This window comes from Rhinolophus sinicus, linkage group LG11, assembly GCF_036562045.2.
Source record: "Rhinolophus sinicus isolate RSC01 linkage group LG11, ASM3656204v1, whole genome shotgun sequence".
In the NCBI taxonomy this organism is placed as follows: Eukaryota; Metazoa; Chordata; class Mammalia; order Chiroptera; family Rhinolophidae; genus Rhinolophus; species Rhinolophus sinicus.
In genome coordinates, this window is record NC_133760.1 from 78,222,966 (window position 1) to 78,243,115 (window position 20,150).

A 20,150-nucleotide genomic window follows, 5' to 3' on the forward strand; every position below is an offset into this window, starting at 1 on the left:
TGGAATTTGACTTACTCTATTTTAGTCTGAAAAATAGTGGATATAAAGCAGTATTTTTAAAAGATCTTTGAGATAAGTGAAAAGCATATTGAAAAACGGCACTGTGTTAACAGTAAAACAATTTGGGAAGAGCAAGTGTCCTGAGTTAACGTTATAGTTTCCTTTGTCACTTGAGATTTCTGAGTCTATGACTTCCCTAGAAAAAGCACATAGTATAATTATAGTATCCTTTATTTAGAACCAAATAATTATACTTTATTTAAAATAAGTTGTCTGAATTTTCCAACTAATTTCCTTTTTGTGCAACTGGGCACATCCTGCGTGGCCAAGAAGAGAACACACACACCTACTACCCTTTCTCTACTTCTCCCTAGATAGCAATTAATGCTCTTCCTCCTTGGCCAAACACAAACACCAGTTCTTATCATATTTGGCAAAGAAGGGGCCACACACTTCTGCAGTCAAGGAATTTCAGAGCAAGAAGGGCCCTCAATGGTTACAAACGGCTCTAATGGTACTCTGCATGTGAGAAGCACCACGGTAGAAACAGGCTGGGAAGTTCAGATGGGACCCCCCCCTCTGCCCCCGGGCAGCCTGCAGGCAGCGGAAGAAAAGTCTGGATCAGTATAACCCTGTAAGGGGTTTGCTTGCCCTGATCCATAGTTTGGCGAGTCAGTTTCAAAGACAGCAGATGATGTGGTTTGCTGCAAAAACCCGGCAAAGCTCTTCTCTGTAATATTTGGTCAAGATCATGGCTTTCAATTTTCATGACAGCCTCACTTGTAGGCAGAATTTCTTTGAGTTCTATTTTTAACACAGGAGAAGGAAAAAAGTAACTCAAATTGTTTTTGGTAGGAATCAAAACTACCCGAACTAAGTGAATTAAATGAATAACAAGCAAAAATGTGCTCTGAAACCAATTTTGCAAATCTGTAAGCCAGAACACACTCTGCTCTTTGGGTAGGGTAAGTGATTATGAATATTGACGAGCCACAATAAGTATAATATTACATTTAAAAAGAACTATGGGCCTCTAGCTTAGTATAAGCAGCCAGATCTACTTCTCCTCTATCCCTTTGCTTTGAAATAATAACATTATATCAGTGCTGGAGGGAAAGAAAAGGTGCTAGCAGATGGCCAGAAAGTTGAGAAACCAGGTAAAAAGTGAGCAGGTGAAAGAACACAGACTGACAAAAATGCAGCCCAAAATATCAGTAGCCAATTCATACTTCCCACAGAATACAAAGGGCAAGGGTGGGGCACAGTGCAATCATCCTGGGAGTTAATTAAAATCCACTGTGGAGAATGAGCAGGTCTGCAGCTTTTCCTCCTACACCGTCCCCAAGTAACAGGGCACACCTTCTCACAGAAACGGCTTTTGCCCCCAGGATGAAGTCTGAGGTGTGCATTATTAGTCTAAGAAAACAAACCATCCGTCTGGAGAAAGCACCCAATGTGGGTATAGAAATGTGAAAGACAAGCAGAGCAGAGTTTGGAGCTAACTCTCAGCCTCAACGGCAGACTGCAAGTTAGGTTGGCCACACCAAAGGAACACTGTCTCCCCTTTGGAGACAATTTGGTGGCAATTTGGTGCACGCACATCTGACGTACAGACCCCAAAGTGAAGCCTGCCTCTCAGCACACTCCCATATAAGGGAGAAGCTTGTTACTGATAGAAACTCACATGACCTCGCAGAAAATTCACCCCAGCTACTAGTCCTAGTAATCAGCCGCACCGTTCATTCATATCTTGAACCAACAACCAAAATTTAAAAAAAAAAAAAAAAAAAATTAGAAAAAACAACCATCAGACATTTAAAGAAAACCAATAGCATAAAAAAGAATGAAAAAGACTACCAAATGTAACAAGTCACGAGAGATGAAACAGGTAATTCAGGAAACAGAGGGAAGCTTTAAGAATCTAATTTGTATCCTCAGAAAGGTTTTACTGGCTTCATAAAATCAAAATTGCCTGCTAGCTGTTTTTTTTAAAAGAGGTGTCATTATAGCAGACAATCAATAGAAGAAAAAAATAGATATTTAAGTTTATTATTTGAGTAATAAAGATAACCACTGGAAGAGCCCAAAATAATAGCAGAACTAGCAAAAATTGGTGGTGGTGAAATACCACTAAATTTCTTATCTTTTTATAGTCAGGAGTCAACACATTCTATCTATAGTTGACAAATCAAGACATAGAAGCATTATGTTTCTAATGATAATATGAAGTTCAGAGGAAACACTAGTTACTTGCGGCAAAAATGACATTGTTTGAATTCAGTTCATTTTTCACATCCACTAGCATATGTTCAATATGCCAACTACTTGTTTATTGTCAAATGCTCCAGAAAGCAATTCCCTTCAGATCCCAAAGAGTAAGAGTCTTGGGGAAAATATGAGCTGTAACTTTCTTGAGGGCAGAGAGTATTTCATTTTCCAATTTCAAGAGACCTAAAAACACAGAAACTATAACAGGTGTTTTCTTCTGGATCTGAGGGAGAAGAGACACCACTTCTTTTCATTTTTGGACCATTTCACATATACTTTTTAAATGTTGTGCAGGCATTATTTAATCCTTTAAAGTACGTTTAAAACTATGGGGCTGAGACTAGGTACTTAAAAAATTAAATGAGCTTAAAATAAATATTAAAGACACTTTAACATGAGGATGAGAATGTCAGAATTCTCAGTAGGACACTAAAAATGACAGATTTTATTATCTTATGTTCACCAAGTGAGCAGCTGACTTGAGCTTTGAGAAACAATTGCATAACTAGACACAACGGTTTCCTCTTCCTGTACGGGTTTCAGAAATACTTCCATATGTCTACCCTTGGCCATGCCTTTCCTTAAGTACTTTATTCATGTATTGCTGAAAATACTGACAATAGAAATCAATATAACCTAAATTGAAAAGTAATCACAGTTTTAACAATTACTATGGTTTTATGTATTTAAAGTTAGTTTGTTCAACTTAGTAAGAATAACGATATGTCTAAAGTCTCAATATGAATGAAATAATGAGTACCTGCTAAACTCAGCATTTACATAGTAATAGTTAATTAGGCTTTAACAAAACTGGTACTAGCAGTACTCTGTTAGTAAAACTGCCTTTATTAGTACAAACTATGATTTATAAATGCATAGGAATAGCAAGAAATTTTGTGCTAATTCAAGACCAATTGTTTATAGTAAACAATATGTTGTTAGAAATATATTTAAGAATTAAATAGAAGAACAAGAATGTGAATTATGTTTGGAATCTTGACATATTTCAAATGACTATTCTGAGGGAGAGCTTCCTTCAAAAATCTCAGTTAAGATGGAAATGCATCCAGTCAAATAGTGATCTATAGCACCATTTCAGAACCAAGAGACAGAAATAATTTAAATTAACATCTGGAAGCACTTCGTATATTTTTAAAAATATTAGAGAATATAAAAAAATAGTGAATGATTGACACTATGCTAAGTCATGATTAAATATTATTATAAGATGCAAATATTGTTAAAATACATGTGCATATTTAACACACAAATTAAAGTCATCAAGCATTCTGTAAAGTATCATTTAATTGAACAAATTATAATAAGGTATTTATAAATGGAATCTTCAGCAAAGAATAAACATCACTAAAATACTTCCAATAACTCATACTATAGTAAATCTCTTTATCCTCCCTACACCCTACAAATAATCTTTTTACTCCTGAGATTCTTACGGGACATATAAAGACTAAGTGATATAAAATTTTTTAAGCATCATATTATAAGAAGGCCTTCTCCCATTCAACCACTCTATCCATCTGGTATTTGTGAGGTACCAGGTAAAAAAACTCAGTCAAGCAAGTTAGTTGCATTTTGCAGGATAAAATGTAAAAACTATCATATTACTGAATTATCCTATTTTTAAACTCCTTTTATTCAAAACAATTGTTTTGTGCAGATAGTTTTTCTTTCACATACATACAAAACAGCCAAATAAATAGCAAAAACTATGCTACCTATAATCACAGAGCATAAAATTGTGTTTTCCTCAGATTTTTAAATTATTATACTAAACATCACAGCAAACTGTAAATAAGGATGCCAACTATTTCTTTAAATTATAAATGTATTTGCATCCTGCTTCGTAGTGTTTAAAATTTATATATATTTATACATATATATATATATAACACATATATATGTAATAATTATATATGTATATAAACAACAGGATAAACTGTTCACTTTTTAATAGTTGTGCTTTAGAACAGTACTTCTTAATCTTCAATGAGCACATAAATTAACTGGGGTTCTTGTTAAAATGCAGATTTGATTCAGCAGGTCTAGGGTGGGGCCTGAGATTCTGCATTTCTCACAAATTCTCAGATTTTGCTGATGGTCCATGACCCACTGTGTGGAGAGGCTCCTGAGTGTTTCCCAATCTTGACTAATCCACGGAATCACCTGGTGCACTTGGGAGAAATACAGATTTTGTGACCCTTTCACTGAAAATCATAAATCTCTGTTTGGCGTGAGACAAAAATGTGGCTAACATGGCTACCTCAGTTTGGTAACACTAATTTAAAGACTGGTAAACAACAAAAACTTTCTCCATTCCTTAATGTCTTACTATTTCCAACAACATTTACATACTTCAGAAATTTTCTGTCAGTATGAAAAAAAACTACCATTACATGTAACAAGGAGACAAAAAAAAAAAGAATACTGCTTACCATTATATTTTCACTCAAAATTGTACTTCTGTCCTGATTCTATGAAGAGATAATTAGACTAAGCACTATGAATGACAAAAGAAAAATAAATTCCACAGAAGTGAAAGAATAGATTACTCTTTAAAGTACCTATTATGTGCAAGACACAGTGCTTGAAGTACTTGTAGGCATTTCTCATTATGCAGCATGAAAAACAAAATGATTTCCCTCTAACGCAATACTCCAGCAAAGAAAAAGCTGCAGTTTTCCATCCCATGCGGATTTTAAGGCCGCCAGACGAAATGTTTTCCCAGACACACGGACTCTGTGAACTCGCCACCCAGGTAGAAAGAGGCGGGAGAGACTTGAGTGGGCAAAGGCAGGGAGGTGGGGAGGTTTGGGCATATTTAGGGTAGAGCAAAAATTTTTATTATTTTTGGGAGTCAGTTAAAAATAGGGAATAACAGGACACTTAGTAGGAGGGGGAGATTTTAGAAAAATGGAACAAGCTCAAGGATTCCAAATAAGTGTTTCAACTGTGAAGCAGAACAGAAGTTTCAAAGAGAATAAAAGATTTCACGAAAGTAAAATGTCAGTTTGAGAAATATAAGGAAATGTAAAATAATAAGAGAAATACAGTACGCTGTCAGGTTGAAAAAAATCAAAAATTTGAGAACATAAGTTCGAACATTGCCTGGTGATTGTAAAAGCCATTTTGCATTCTTGTCAGAAGTGGGTGGAGTTAAAAATCCCTGGCTAAAAGAGTGAAGTAAAGGGAAGTCAATGTGTTCAAGGCCACTAACGTGACTCAGGTATTTGGGCATTCCTCTAATGTGGCTGGGGGAGCTTTATTTTAAAGGATGTTTGCAGTGCAGTAATTAAAAACCCAGAAGAATGCCACAGGTGGTGGGATGTAAAGGAGAGACCTTGGAGGCAGACAATCCTGAACTTTGATCCCAGCTCAATCTTCTACTAAAACGAGACTTTAGACAAAAATTATTTTACTTCTCAGTTATGCTCAATTTCCCCAAGAGAGAAAAAATAGGTGTTTTTGGTGTAATAAAAATTACTGCAAGAGGTCGCTATACCTTAAAGAGTGGGCTTCTGCCTACGTGGCCACATTGCAATTTTGTCTCATAAAAGCTGACATACTCGATACTTTCACCAAAATCCCAGTAAAGGGCAAAACAGAAACAGTTTACTTCAGTTTGGAAGCTTCAATAAACTTGCTTAGCAGGGAACTGAAAATTAAAACAAGGAAAAGGATTCTGGTCTGCATGTCAAAACAAATTATTTTTCAGTAGTAAGAATGATGTGGGAATTCTTTGTTGGAAAGTCATGGAATTATTTAGAGAGAAAATACTACTTCTAATCATTTGCCACCAATTCCTGAAATTCTACTACTAAAAGTCCTCTTTGTAAAGCAGAAATATTAACTGTTGTAAGCAGACTCCAAAAACAGGTTTCTATTTGTCTTTGGTTTTTATTTTAAAAAGTTAATTAGTTATACTTTATTTTTTTCCTTATTATTTATTTATTTTTATTAAATACATTGGAATGACATTTGTTAATAAAATTATATACAAGTTCAGACAAGTTCGCAAACTCATCCTAGAAAAAGTGCTACGTACCTCATTGCTGACTATCACCATGGTCACATTTGAAGTACTCCCCTTGGGAAGCTATGCACTGATGCCAGCACCTAGTCCACCCTTCAAAGCAGTTTTGAAACTCTTTTTCTGGAATGGCCATCAGAGCTGTCATATTACACTTGATGTCCTGAATGTCATCAAAATGTCTTCCTTTCAATATTTCCTTTATCTTAGGGTGAAGAAAGAAGTCATTGGGGGCCAGCTCAGGTGAGTAGGGAGGTTGTTCCGATATAGTCATTTATTTACTGGCTAAAAACTCCCTCACAGACAGTGCCGTGTGAGTTGGTACATTGTTGTGATGCAAGAGCCATGAATTGTTGGTGAAAAGTTCAGGTCGTCTAACTTTTTCACTCAGACTTCTCAGCACTTCTAAATAGTAAACTCAGTTAACTGTCCAGTTGGTACAAATTCATAATGAATAATCCCTCTGGTATCAAAAAAGGTTAGCAACATTTGTGCCATAAGTTTGCGAACCTAATTGGCAGACCTCATAGGTTTCCAGTATACATTTCTATAGTACTAAATAAAGAATTAAACAGTTAAATGTGCATCTAAGGGCAATTTCAGTGGTTGGTTTATTGGGTTACTCTTAAAATTTTAAACTGTCAATACAGTGAAATAGGGACTATCATAATGTTTTTACATATATTTCATTCCAGTTACATTTTATGTTTTCATTAAAAGATTTTTTTCTAAAAAGTAAAAAGCTTTATTTTATTAATTACTAAAACTTAACTGATACTTAACAAGTTCAAAGTCTTAATGTAGCTAAATGTTTCATAACATAATTAATATTCTTCAGATTTGTGTTAATCCATCTTAAATTTCTGAGGGGAAGGAAACAACACACCAAGACTATGTTCTTAGAATCTCTTAAGAGAAAATAGTTGCTAAGTTTTAACTCTGATGAGTAGCTATTGTTTTGCTTAATAATATCATAAAGCATAAAAAATATGGTGAGAATAAAACTGTCACAACTAGAAAATTTTAACAACCATGGATACAATCTTCCGTCCTTTCATACAGTTTGTCCCAGAAACAGGAATCCCTAAAAGGTGATATAAAGTTTAGGTATAGGTGTCATGCCATTGGGCGAGAGGGACACAATGGCAGTCACGAGGCAAAAACAGATTTAACAAATAATGTAAAAGAGGGAATAATATACTTTGAGTTTCCTCATTTTCAAATTTCTGTCCAATTCAGATGAAAGTGGGTTTCTATTCCCTTTAAAGATGAGTGACCTCCATCTGTGCCCTTGATGCCAACACTCTCCCCCATCACCTCTCAGACCTTGTTTCAATTCTTCGTTCTTTTCCTTTTTGCATTTTTAATCTTTTCATCTCCACTGCTTTCTCTCCCCAAGATCTTGTCTCAATTTTGCTGCCTCTCAAACCCTCATCCTATCATCTCCTTTTTAATCAGCATTTTCCCCAAAAGACTAGTGTGTACTACTTGTCATCTCCACATACACTCTCTCAGTTCCCATTCAAGTCACTGCCACTGGAAACAGTCTTGCCAAATCTGATGACTTTCTTCATGTCTCGTCTAGTCCTGCCTCAGTCTTATCTTCTAGCATTTAAAAGATCTCTTCTATTGGCCTTTGACTGCTGGTTCCTGCTTCTCTACTGTTTTATAGTCATATTTTTACTGGTTCTTCTTCCCTTACCCAATATCTCATCTTGCAGCTTCTCTGAGGTTGTCTTCCTCTTTACAATCTCCTTCAAAACTATGCAGTTCAGTCACCTGTATATGGTATGATTTCCAAAAATGCACCATCTCCAACTCACTGGGAAGGGCCTCCTGCACAGGGATACCCCACTGGCAATGTAAATATACTTTTCAAACAACACTTATCACCCCCAACTTCCTACAGCCTACCATCACCCTGCTATTCTTCCTGTGTTCTTGATAATGCCAGGTTCACAATCAGTCAAACACAAATATCCAGGCACAAAATTCCAGGGATCTCAACATCTTGTTTTCCTAATTGCCAACATAACTTCTAAAATCAAAGTGTTATATTCTCCCTGAAGTCTGTCCTCTTATTTCCTTACCCAAGTTGAGATCACCATTATTTTTCAGACAACATCCTCTGGTTGTTTTTTTTAAGTATACGTGCTGCCGAAGTGAGCACTGTTTTTTTTGTTTGTTTGTTTGTTTTTTCAGTTAAAATTTATTGGAGTAACAAATGGTTACTAAAGTTACATAGATTTCTGGTGTACAATTCTGTAATACATCATCTATCTATCACATTGTGTGTTCACCACTCAGAGTCAGTTCTCCTTCCATCACCATATGTTTCAGCAGACAACATCCTCTTAATCTAGACACATAGACTACAAGATTTTTCTAATTCTAATTGACATATTTTGTTGTGTATAATGTGCACCCATGCCTTTGGCCCAAACTTTCAAGGAAAAAAATATTTCGTTTAAATTTTTTTAATTCAAATTTTCATTTGTTTACATTTAGGTACTTGTTTTTTGTATTATAAAGGAATTTTAGTATTTATTTTTTTCAACATATTATGGTACAATAAATTTTATGTAACAAATAATTTCAAATCACAAGAACAGATACAAGGTACAAGAAATGTTATGTACCGGTAAAAAATGTACGATATTTACGCATCATAGACGGCCAAGAGCTCCTCGTTGTTTCAAGTTTGTTGTAAGTTCAACAAAATCGATTATCATATTCCAGGGTATTATTTTGCATATGGATATCATTATTAATTTCGAGTTATATAAGTAAAATAATTAAAAACATTTATATACATACATATGGAATTAGTACCACCCATGTATAATGCACATCCTTATTTTTCCCTCATAAATTTGGGCAAAAAAGTGCATGTTTTATATGGCAAAATATAATACTTCTTCTTGTTGCTCCCAAGGATATCTTTCAACAGGATAATCTGATTATGTTACACTCACTTCATTGCTCAAAACCTTATAGAATATTCAATGTCCTTTAAAAAATGCCACTCAAAAGTTCAAATTTTGGACTTGGCCCAGATATGTAAAGACTACATATGCCAGCTTTCCCCACAGTTTTCTCCAATCAGCCATATACATCACACTGTACTATACATTGAAAACCACCTGTCCTTTTCTCTCTACCATAACTTCCTTATTCTATTTCCAATGCGTTCAATGTGCTCTACAGTTCTAGTGTGAAGAACTTCTGTTAGGCTTTGTTTTGTTTTTTCAAAACTTCACCTCAAATGACCTTTTCCATTGACCTGTCTCTCATTCCTCAGTACAATGATTAAATCTCTTTTCACAGTTTATATTGATTTTTAGTTCTAAATTGCATATTTTCCATCTCCGCAGTCTATTCTTCTCAAATGTAGGTGATTACTCAATATTTAACCAAAAATTCTTGTAGATTTTGAGTTATTCACAGTATATACTCAATGAATATGTGTTGAATGGAACTAAGTATCAGGGGGCTGGGTAAAAATAATTACAAGTATGTGGACTGGATAAGTATAGACATACAAGATCAAAAGAGCAATGAATCAATGTGGACTACATTAGTGAAAAAGCATTCATATGGGATGGTAACTGAGCTGGGCCTTGTATCAGCAGTAAGATTTGATAAGCAGAAAAGAAAAGGGAGGAAGCCATGGAGTGAGAATGATAATAACATAAGAAAGGGGATAAGAATAAAATGGAATGTTGTATGTTTGGGAACGGAAAGTAGATGTATCAATCAGGACCCAATGTCTTTGTAAAATAATAGGGGATAAGGTTAGGGGAGAAAAGAGCCCAGTTTTGGGGTGGCATAGGATTGTAAGGCTTAGGTTTGTAGTTTTACTTTGCGACCTTTGGTAGGCATTAAAGAATGAACAATTTATGAGAAACAGGAGCCATCATTTACCCTATGAATGTTATCAATAAAAAAAACAGCATGTGATAATTAACAATGGTGAAATTGACTATTCCAAGTGTTTTTTAGGACTTTTCTAGAACCACAATTTTTCAACAGAATTCTAATCTTTGTACTCATTTCTATAGCTGTAAGCAGTCGATTTACAACAAGTGCTATGAGTATATTTTACAGGATCAAAGTTGCATGTGATGGACGTAGCATTTTCATCTGGTTAATTTAAGAACCCATTCTGAGCTTCACCTATTTAAATGTTTGGTATTTCAATATCAGACTTAAAGTATTGTCTCATTGCCTTTTCTTTGTATTTTAAGATCAGGGTACTTACTATTCACTTATTTTTAATTGTTAAGACATACCATTTATCTGATGGACAACAGACAATCTGAAAAGCCAGGGAAGCCCTGTTTGTTCCTTCTTATAGAGCAACAGGTTTTGCTTGGATATTTAATCTAAATAAATGGAAAATGATGGTAAACAATTGAGACTGTGTAACCATTAAGCTTATTCCTTTAAACATTAGCAACTAAGTTAGAAATGCCCTGTATACCTTCAAAAAAATAAATCTTTTTTCTAGTTGAAGTGCTAATAAAAGAATGTAAGCAATAAATCAATAGTCTAGGCTTCCTGATTCACTTTCAAACATTTCTGGGGGATTCACTGAAGATTCTTGAATTTGTCTTTTCTAAAACCTTAATCTATAAATAAAACTATCTCATAGATGTGACTGTGATCTTAAAAATGTCCCCAACAATCTACAAGTAGTCAAGTATTATGTACCGTAACTTTAAAAGTGATCATGAAATCTATCTGGCTTTCAAAACCTTTTCATAGGTAAATGTAATTAGCAACACTTGGAAAAGCTGGTATTTTCGTTATTTGACAGATACGTAGAATTAAAATTAAAATACATAGCCTGCTCAAATTAATACTTATGAACCATGGCTCAAGGCTAAAGAACTATCCTATCAGCAACAGCTCCCCTTTGAATTCAAGAAATAATGGTAACATATTAGGGAAGTCACTTCGATTCTTTAGTTTCCTCAACTATAAAATAAAGAAGCTGAATTAGATGAACCTACCACAAGGCTCCTTGTAGCTAAAATAGTCTATCAGTCCATATTGGGTGGAAATGCATATTGGGTACACATTCCCTACTCTTTATTTTGATAATGCAGTAACAGGGCACAACCCTTCTAATAAAGCATATAACTCAGGTAATATATGAAGAGACAAAGGTAAACATGCAAAAATATATTTTCTGCCCTTAATTAATATTAAGAGAGTATAAGAGATACATAATTTACAGGCAACAAGGATTTAGGGATAAAACAATAGCACATGTGTTATTCATATTATTTTATTTTAACTTTGTATTAATTACCTATGTATCAGAAAAACATTCATTAGGTATGCATATATGATGCTTTAGAAATATAAAATTCCTAAACCTTTGACCTTGTCTATCAAATTTTTATGCCATCATTTTATCAACACTTTCTACCTCCAAAATTATACAACCACATGTGAATTTATGAATTATGCTTAATGAGAATTTATCTCTGAGATATTTACTTGATGCCTTCCTTTCACTATAATATCTCTTAAGATACTTTGATTTAAGAGTACTAAAGTAAAAACTCTTAAGTTCGCTTACTCTCATTCTATATAGTCTGTTTTTAGCCAGACTAAATATATTACATATAAAACTCTAAATTAAAATTAAGATACCATATTGTTATTCTTAACATATTAAATATATAACCAACGCAATCTGGAGTGTAATGTTACAACTAATACTGTGGATTTCAAAGGTAGATTATTTCTGTCAATATTATAAAATACTGTGTTTCCCTGAAAATAAGACCTAGCCGGACAATCAGCTTTAATGCATCTTTAGGAGCAAAAATTAATATAAGACCAGTCTTATTTTACTATAATATAAGACCAAGTCATATAAAATAATATAATATAATATAATACAATATAATATAATATAATAATATAACATAATATAATATAACATAGTATAATGTAATATAATAATATAATATAATACTGGGTATTATATTAATTTTTGCTCCAAAAGATGCATTAGAGCTGATTGTCCGACTAGGTCTTATTTTCGGGGAAACACAGTATCTCACACTTTCTCTATTAAAAGGGAACAGAAGGAATTTCTGCTGGAATAGCAATCATGACTTCAGTGAAAAAAGCTTAGAATATGGTTTCATGCGTATTTCATCTGTTCCTTAATTCTAAATGTGACAAAGTTCCATCTTGACATACTTAACTTGGTGTAAGAGTTTATTCTTTTATCTTATCAGTAGTGTGAATCTATTTGGACCAAATTTATTATTATAATAAGGACTATGATAAGTTCGAAGTGAAAATGCAATTTCTTCTAAATTGTATGATGCATTATATGATGACAGCATGACAGAACTCTGTTAATAGCAAGCTTTCTGAACTCTGCTGGATCGAGATTTAAAGTACAGCATGCAGTTTCAGGTTTAAGTTTTAATGCCAGCGGGAATTGTGTGTTGCTTAATGTAACATCCCATGTACATATTAAAATTGTATGAAAACTCCAGTAATTTAGAAACATTTTAAAGTAAATATATTGCTGCATGCCTGGTGCCAGTAATAAATATTTGATTCCATAATTTGTTAATCCTGTGCATAACAAATAACTCCTTTGCCTAATGAAAATCACACATTTAAAAATTTAACTTCAAAAGAAGAGAAAGAAAAATGAATTGCAGATAGAACTCAAAATGCATACACAGTATTTTACATAATTGATCACCTATGTATATGTATGTGTATTCATGTGTGTGCACATGTGCTCATGAGCCACGAAGATTTATACACTAGGATTTGTGCCTTTAACTTTCCATTATGCTAAAATAAGATGATGTGGAAATATATAGAAACAGACATAAAATGATAAATATGGAGTATACCTTTAATAAGTGGTGTTTAGAAATATGCAATGACTATAGAGTAAACTGTTAGAAGTTAATGCAGATTATATTTCATATTTGTAAAGACTACCATTAACAGCTCATTACAAATAGCTTTATAATGTGCAAAGAAAAATACAGTCTGAATGGGCACCATAAATTCACATTATGGCCACATACATATTCTGGTGTGTGCATCAATTTATTTGATGAAAAATATATTAACAACAACAAAACCAGATAACTGAATAAATAATCCTCTCATCAGCCCCTGATTTCTGCCATACTAATGCTTTGGTGAATCATCAAGGGGAGTAAATTATTCATTATAAATTTCAAAGAGAAGTCTCCATTGAAAAAGCTCTGCTACTGGCCCTTCCCGGAACCAACATCAAGAGAATTCATGGCAATCTCAAATATTGCAATAAAATAGAAGGTGAGAGGCAATCACTCAGGAGAGGTGTCTAGAATGAACCAAGCTCAGGGAGCTACACCCCAGCTGAGTGCGGTGTATAAAGATAATTATTAACATCTTGAATTACACTAGGACAGAAAAAGATTAATCAAGAAATTACATACAAATGTCAGCCAAAGATTTAAAAACAGAAACCTTTATTCTAATTCCAATGAAAAATCTGGAAGGTTTTAATAGTAGTCCTAAACATGGTCACTATTTTATAGCTTTATGGCATTAATGAAATCAGTTGTAAGATCAGTGTTTGAAATATCTGATTATTCTAAGGTTATTTCATACCAAAGGACCTACTGATACTATCATAATAGTGAATAAAAACTTTTCCAAATGTACATGATCATTTAACAAATCTAATTTGTACTGCTTTATAATAAATTCAAATTTATACTAACACAACTTCACAGTAATAGCAAAGTGTTAAATCTTGCAATATAGGTTTTATAGGAAGGACTATCCAAAAAAATTACCACATTATCCCCAGTTAATTGATTCCAGCACGTTAGTTAAAATGATCAATGCTACTAATAAGTAGTAATGTTTCTTTAACTCTTAGTTAGTCTCTGCCAATACAGTCACAATGGAGAAAGGAAGGAAACATTGGTGGTAATAGGTCACTGCCGCTTGTATCTCCTAACTTGGTATCTTCATGTGGTCTCGCTGGACATAGACAATTGAGGGGACAACCACTTTCCCTCATCCTTTAATCACATGTTTCCTTGGCTTCCAGGACATCATTTGTGTTTGGGGAAGTAGGGTTCTTTCTCTTCCACTTACCTATCTTCCATTTAACAAATCAGAAAACTTTACCTAACACTGATTTTTGTAATTAAGTAGGTGTTCAATTTAAATTAATGAATCCAAGACTTTCCCCTGTGAGGAACATTCCATCTGTCTCAGTCATGACCCAAGGTACAATGCCCAATGTCTCTTATTCAGTGTTAATACCAAATAAGATATTTAAATGTACATCAAATAGAATTGCTTCTTTGGTTCAAGCAAGAGTACAGTAATGCTATTACAGATACTGAGTTGAACATCTGTTGACATTTCCAATATTAGTCATCATGCTAAGTACTTTTTGGAGTCATCAAATTTAGTCCCATTACCACCCTATGAGAAAAATACTATTACTGTCTGAATTTTACAGACTGAGAGCATGAGGTTAAAAATGATCAAGTAATTTGCCCAATGTTCAATCTATTGATCAGAAAGCTGATCCCAGAGCCCATGGGATAGGTTATTTGGTGCTGGGTACAATTTATGTAAAGCCTAAAAGGAAAGATGAATTTGGAACAGAAAATAAGAAATTTTAAAAAATTATCCCTATTGTCTTTTTCTTATTTCCTCCAATCCACAATTCCTATCAAAATGAAACATTCAGGAGGCAATCATAACAAAGTAAAGATCCAATGTGGTCAATGAATTTTTTTTAAAAATTTAATTTGAATGGGCTATAAACCAGCTGGTTCGAGACCAGCCAATTCTCATTTTCAGTTTATAGGTCCAACAAATTTTGTTCACCCAAATATTCATTTGACCCAGTGCTAAAGGTTTTCAAAATAAGGCCCAAAAGACAAAGACTCTAAGCATTCAACATAATTGCCTTAGCACTAACAGGCAAAGTCCTATGTAAAATTGTGTTCACTTAGGTGTAAAAACCTGTAGGCAAGACTCAGAAAGAGATTATCTGCAGGTAGGTGTTAATGAGGCCATTCAGGCAGATGAGGTGTCAACAAGGTCTAGTTACTGAGGAGTGAACTTGGGAAACCAAAGATTGCGAGAAATTTAGGATCCTGACAGAGTTAGCCATTTGAGGCCACTGTCCTATTACTAACGTTTGAAAGAAAAGTAAAGTAAGTGAATATTTTTTTCCAGATTAGAGTTCAATATACATTATTTGAAAAGACTGAGTGTGAAAGCAAGTATTGAAAGGTAGTCTGTCACAATGACCTCTTGCCCTCACACTCCTGGCCTTTAAGCCAGAACTTAGTGCTTTGTCCTATGAAAGTCGAAGTTACAATAAGGATATTATACTGTTACTCATAGAATATCAAACATACTACCCATAGGGCCCAAACATTTTTAAATACAACAGGTAGATAGAAGTTAAGATGACAATTTTCAGGCAGAGATGATATAAGCAAGTACAGTTACTACTACCCAGTATTGCAATGAACTAGTAGAGGCACAATGAACCCAATCTATTAGTGGGTACATACAAATACCTACTGTTCAATGACATGATAATAGGGAGGCACGATACCCGGATGATGCCTAACATCTGATGGCTACTTACACATCAAAACACCTGAAATTCTCCTCCGAAATATATTTTTATTGTATTTTTGTTAAGAACGCAATGCAATAAACACCTGAGAGGGATGGTATGATGGAGAGATTTGACAACAGTTAATATCAAGTACGTAACATTACTTACTTCTTCAAGGTAATAGGGCTTTAACCTACATTTAGTAAATGTGACTTTCCCCCCGCTCTCCCACAATTTATGGCACTTAAGGCTTATTAATAAATTTATAAGATTTTAATTTTTTTCAGTGATGATGGGGGGATGTAAAAATTAATCTGCCAATTTGTAACACATGCCTCAAAACTTTGGCTTTTTACTTGTGAAAGTTGATCAACCATAGAAGCAGTATGTATAATATTAATTTAACCCACTGATAGGACATGATATAGGATCGCCTAAAAATTTGAGACCAATTACAATGATTCACAAGTTATTATAAATGTCAGCTATATGGATTATTAAAAAATGTGGCCGGCTTCATGTACTCCTGTTGTTTCTACACGTTTCTCCCCTCTAACCTCCCAGTAATCTCAGACTTAGTAGACTACCACTCCGGCATATTGGAATTTATAAAACTGAATGAGTACTGAGAGCCACACCTGTCACACAGAAATTGTCAACTATGAATAATACATAGTATTTGTTTTAGTTTACATCTTGATTTTAAATCCCATTATGTAGCCATGTTAACCTGCATAAAATTTATATCTAATGTAGTCAACAAAGAAAAATAAGCACCTACTTACTAATGTGTAGTGTTTATCTTGTGTTGTGAAGCCAAGAAGCATCACTGGCAAAGTCACTCAGTGACTAAGAGTAAAGTTTGGAGCCCTGCAGAAAGGGCCGACTCCTGGTCTCTGCACTGCCAAGCTCCCTGTCCCCACGAACTAAGCAGACCTCACTAATTCATCCTGGTGTTCCTTCTGTCTTAGAGACTAACTGCAGTCTCACATGCGTGGAGCGACCCCAGACTCCTACTCAACTCAAAGCAGCCATGAATGATCTGGAACGCCTTTGGAAACGCCAATACGCTGGTAAGCACGAACTTGGCCTATAAATTCAGGCATGCCATTAGGAAGTCCATGGCCTCTGCTGAGTCACATAATTTCTCCATGGTTCATTTTCACTCTGAAGACATCAATGAAAATATAAATCTCTTATGCTGTAGATTTCTTTTTACATCAGTAGACTAGAGAATGATTTATTTTTTAATTGTAGAAGTAGTTTTAGATAAAGAACAAGTATTATCAGTATTTAAGTCAGCTCACTCTTCAGTCTAATGAAAACAATTCTTCCATTGGGATTATTTTAGGAAAAAGTGTCACCAGTGAGGAATACTGCCTAGTCCATTTTTAAGATTGTTTCAGTTTTTCACATAACTTTATATCATTTCAGCAAAACTTACCACTAGTTTTAAAATTTTCTATTTTTTCAAATGTTGTTATTGCAAAGAAAGCTGAGGGGCAAACACTTTAAGATTAAAATGAATGAAACCCCAAACTAGATAATTTCAGATCATTATAAAGCCTGCTTTTATACATTCACCATTTCCATAAAATAGTACACGTTACTGCTGTTTCTACTTCTACATTTGTTTTGCATCTAACATTAAAAAGAATGTTTCATTTTCTATATTATACAGTATATAGTATTACATATTAATTTGACATGATTTTATTGAGAAAAATCTTTTTTTTACCTGAGGTATGAAATTAGATATTTATTCTTCATTTAGGAAGACACAGATTACTTGTTTTTAAGTTTTAACTGTGTTTTCTATCAATTATACATTAAAAATATTATGTATAGAGTAGTAAAAAATATAAACTTCAGGTGAGTCAATTTAGGAATATTCTAATCCAAGAAAACTAAATAAGTATATCCGTTTTTGAGGAAAGAAGCAAAAATTCTATATATGAAAATATGCATAGGACATACATATTTAGAGATTCCTTAAGAATACAGGTGGTATCCATGCTAAATAGAAACATGAAGTTGCTCTATTTAAAAATTCTTGAATGGCTACTTCAGTATTGCTATTCATTTCCAAGACTAACTGGTATGGGAATTGGGTCACGAAAGCAATTTTCATTGACTCTTATAATCTAAAGAGACAAATTACACTCTAATGACAGAATATGTAAAAAAAAAAACAAAACAAAACAAAACAAAAAACCAACCCTTGGCATATTTATATGGTAACTTGCAGAAGGAACAGCAACTTTTCCTTAAAATATGTATTGTATCTATCCATAACCTCCATCCATTTATTTTCTGCATATCAGTACTTCCTCATCAAATTATTCCTAAAAGTTCAAGAAAAGTGTAGCAGTGACACAGCCACATGCCTTTATATATTTAAGGTAAACTTTAATGCTGTCAAATCACAGAAACTGTGAGCTGTATATCTGATGAAATATAACTGAAGTGAGAATACAAGTAACAGAAAACCAACTAATTACACCTGTATCTTAATATTAGTCATCTCTTAATTATCTGTGTCAATGCAAGTGAGTGGCTAATTAGAAAATATAATCTACTTAGTGACTTTCAGCTGATGGCCTTGTGCTTAGAGCTGAATTGCCAATTGCCCAAGAACTTACTGCAAATGTGTTGTGAGGATGCCCATCACCAGAAGAGTGGCCACAGACACATAATTTTGTTTCTGGAAGCAATTCCTAGATTAAACAAAGAGAATCAGGAGTTGGCTTTTTTTTTTTTTTTTCCCCAATCTTAAGACTTATGTTAATAATGTACATTATTATTTAAAAAAATATTTTTTTGGTTATTATCTTGGTAGGTCAATATAAATAAGACTACTCAATCTTTGTCTCACAGATAATAATAGTATAGATTTTAAAAAATAGAAATAATTTGGCAGAGGCAAAATTGAATATTTGAACACAATGCATTAACCACTAACCAAAAAATTCATTGATTATCTACCATGATCTTGACTTAGGAACTTCACTTCCCATTTCTAAGCTAAAATTACAGTTAATGTCAAATAGATTTAAATGGTACTGTGATTTTACAGTATGGGATGATATTATTTTTTTAAATTAAAGTTTATTGGGGTGACAATGGTTAGTAAAGTTACATAGGTTTCAGGCGTACAATTCTGCAATACATCATCTATATATCACATTGTGTGTTCACCACCCATGACTCTGGAATGTTATTTATTCTTAAAACTTTATCTCTTTTTGAAAAAACATAACTGTTTGTAGTTAGTTATAGTCAATACAAATGCATATACATCCTGTCTTGCCATAAAATGTGAGAACAATCACAAGAATCTCCTTAAATAAAATGCCTTGACCATGTGTTACTATAACACAAACATTGCCTTTAAATATATATTTAAGACTGTGGAGTCAAAATCCATAATCTCTGTTAAAACCTGTTGAATATGCCATTTGTATTGAAAACTACTCTATATACTCAAATGTATAGTTTCCACTTTTATCTTTAAAGCAAAGTGATTATTTATTGATAAATAACATACAACGTCATTTTTTACCTAAGTAGTGTTAGACATATCAAAGATATTTGTCTGAAGGGCAAAAAGATTTCACTGCATTTAAATAGACCATGTGACAACACGTCCTTAGACTTCATGTATGATATGAAAGGATGATCCCCACTCATAAAATACACAAGGGAAATTATAAGTATATCAGAAAAGAAGAAAAGCAAGGAGGGATGTGGTTGGGGTGTCAGGGAGTATTTGTAGTGGTTTGATGCATGTAAATATTACAGCTTATAAATAATTCTTTTCAAATATATCTCTGAAGTTCAGGGACACTGTTTAAGAAACAGATAATAGATGCTTTACATGACTATATGCCTTTTTTTTTTCCAAGATAAGAGCAACATTAATTCAAACAGGAAAAATGGCTTCCAAAATATTCCCTTCCTTCAGTTCTCTATGAAGAAGAATGTCACCTGATGCTGGCAGAAGAGGACTAAGGAAAAAATATTCAAGTTATATTTTACTGTCAGAATCCAACAAACACGTCTTCATCTAAATTATTTTGTCAACAGTCCTGCCGTGCCCTTTCTAACCTTATTTGGCACCAGTGCATAATTAGATACACAGGGGTGTGACTCCAGTTGAAGGTGTTGGCATCGTAGCATTCTGTGAAAATA

General features: G+C 33.7%; 1 protein-coding gene across 16 annotated transcripts in view; it reads right to left on the reverse strand.

The window, feature by feature from the left end:
* Positions 1-20,150, reverse strand: part of FOXP2 (forkhead box P2) — a 610,938-nt gene that overhangs the window by 103,289 nt on the left and 487,499 nt on the right. For 13 of the 16 annotated variants that reach the window (XM_074315704.1, XM_074315702.1, XM_074315703.1 and 10 more), the window contains one exon: positions 18,602-18,676. The exons of the other annotated variants lie outside the window; for them this stretch is intronic. In XM_074315704.1, coding sequence (XP_074171805.1) covers positions 18,602-18,676 — 75 coding nt within the window. The remainder of the gene's footprint in view (positions 1-18,601; positions 18,677-20,150) is intronic. 16 annotated transcript variants of the gene reach the window in all.